This window comes from Penaeus monodon, chromosome 21 (assembly GCF_015228065.2).
Source record: "Penaeus monodon isolate SGIC_2016 chromosome 21, NSTDA_Pmon_1, whole genome shotgun sequence".
NCBI classification, from domain to species: Eukaryota; Metazoa; Arthropoda; class Malacostraca; order Decapoda; family Penaeidae; genus Penaeus; species Penaeus monodon.
This window is the reverse complement of record NC_051406.1, coordinates 21,631,830-21,632,153: the sequence shown is the minus strand read 5'-3', so window position 1 is coordinate 21,632,153 and position 324 is coordinate 21,631,830. Positions and strand designations below refer to the sequence as shown.

General features: G+C 42.9%; 1 protein-coding gene across 1 annotated transcript in view; it reads left to right on the top strand.

Annotated features, from left to right (window-relative positions):
• Positions 1 to 146: 146 nt before the first annotated feature.
• Positions 147 to 324, top strand: part of LOC119586607 — a 29,182-nt gene continuing 29,004 nt past the window's right edge. Inside the window, exon 1 of the mRNA XM_037935357.1 lies at positions 147 to 289. Within this exon, the coding sequence (XP_037791285.1) occupies positions 243 to 289 (47 nt within the window). The 5' untranslated portion in view covers positions 147 to 242. The remainder of the gene's footprint in view (positions 290 to 324) is intronic.

The window sequence follows — 324 nt, the reverse complement described above, 5'->3', positions numbered from 1 at the left end:
GAAATTTGCTACGCCGAAAGTGAACACAACATTTTAAAAATGACATCCACTTATTCCAAAAGCAAATTGCATTTATGAAATTAACTAACGCTCACACACACATATATACAACAGTTGCCTGCGTCCATGTGTGCGTATGTTCCCACACTCACGCCACACTCGTGTTTCAGATAAAGGAGTCAAGATTGAGATGGCTTCCTCCTATCCGGTTTCAAAAATACGTTTTTTCGCTGAGTCGCCGAATGCTCCTGCCGTTCTTATGTGTCCTTGCCTGCTATTCCTTCTTTGGGTGAGTGGGCTTCAGTTTATGCTTACCGTTGACGT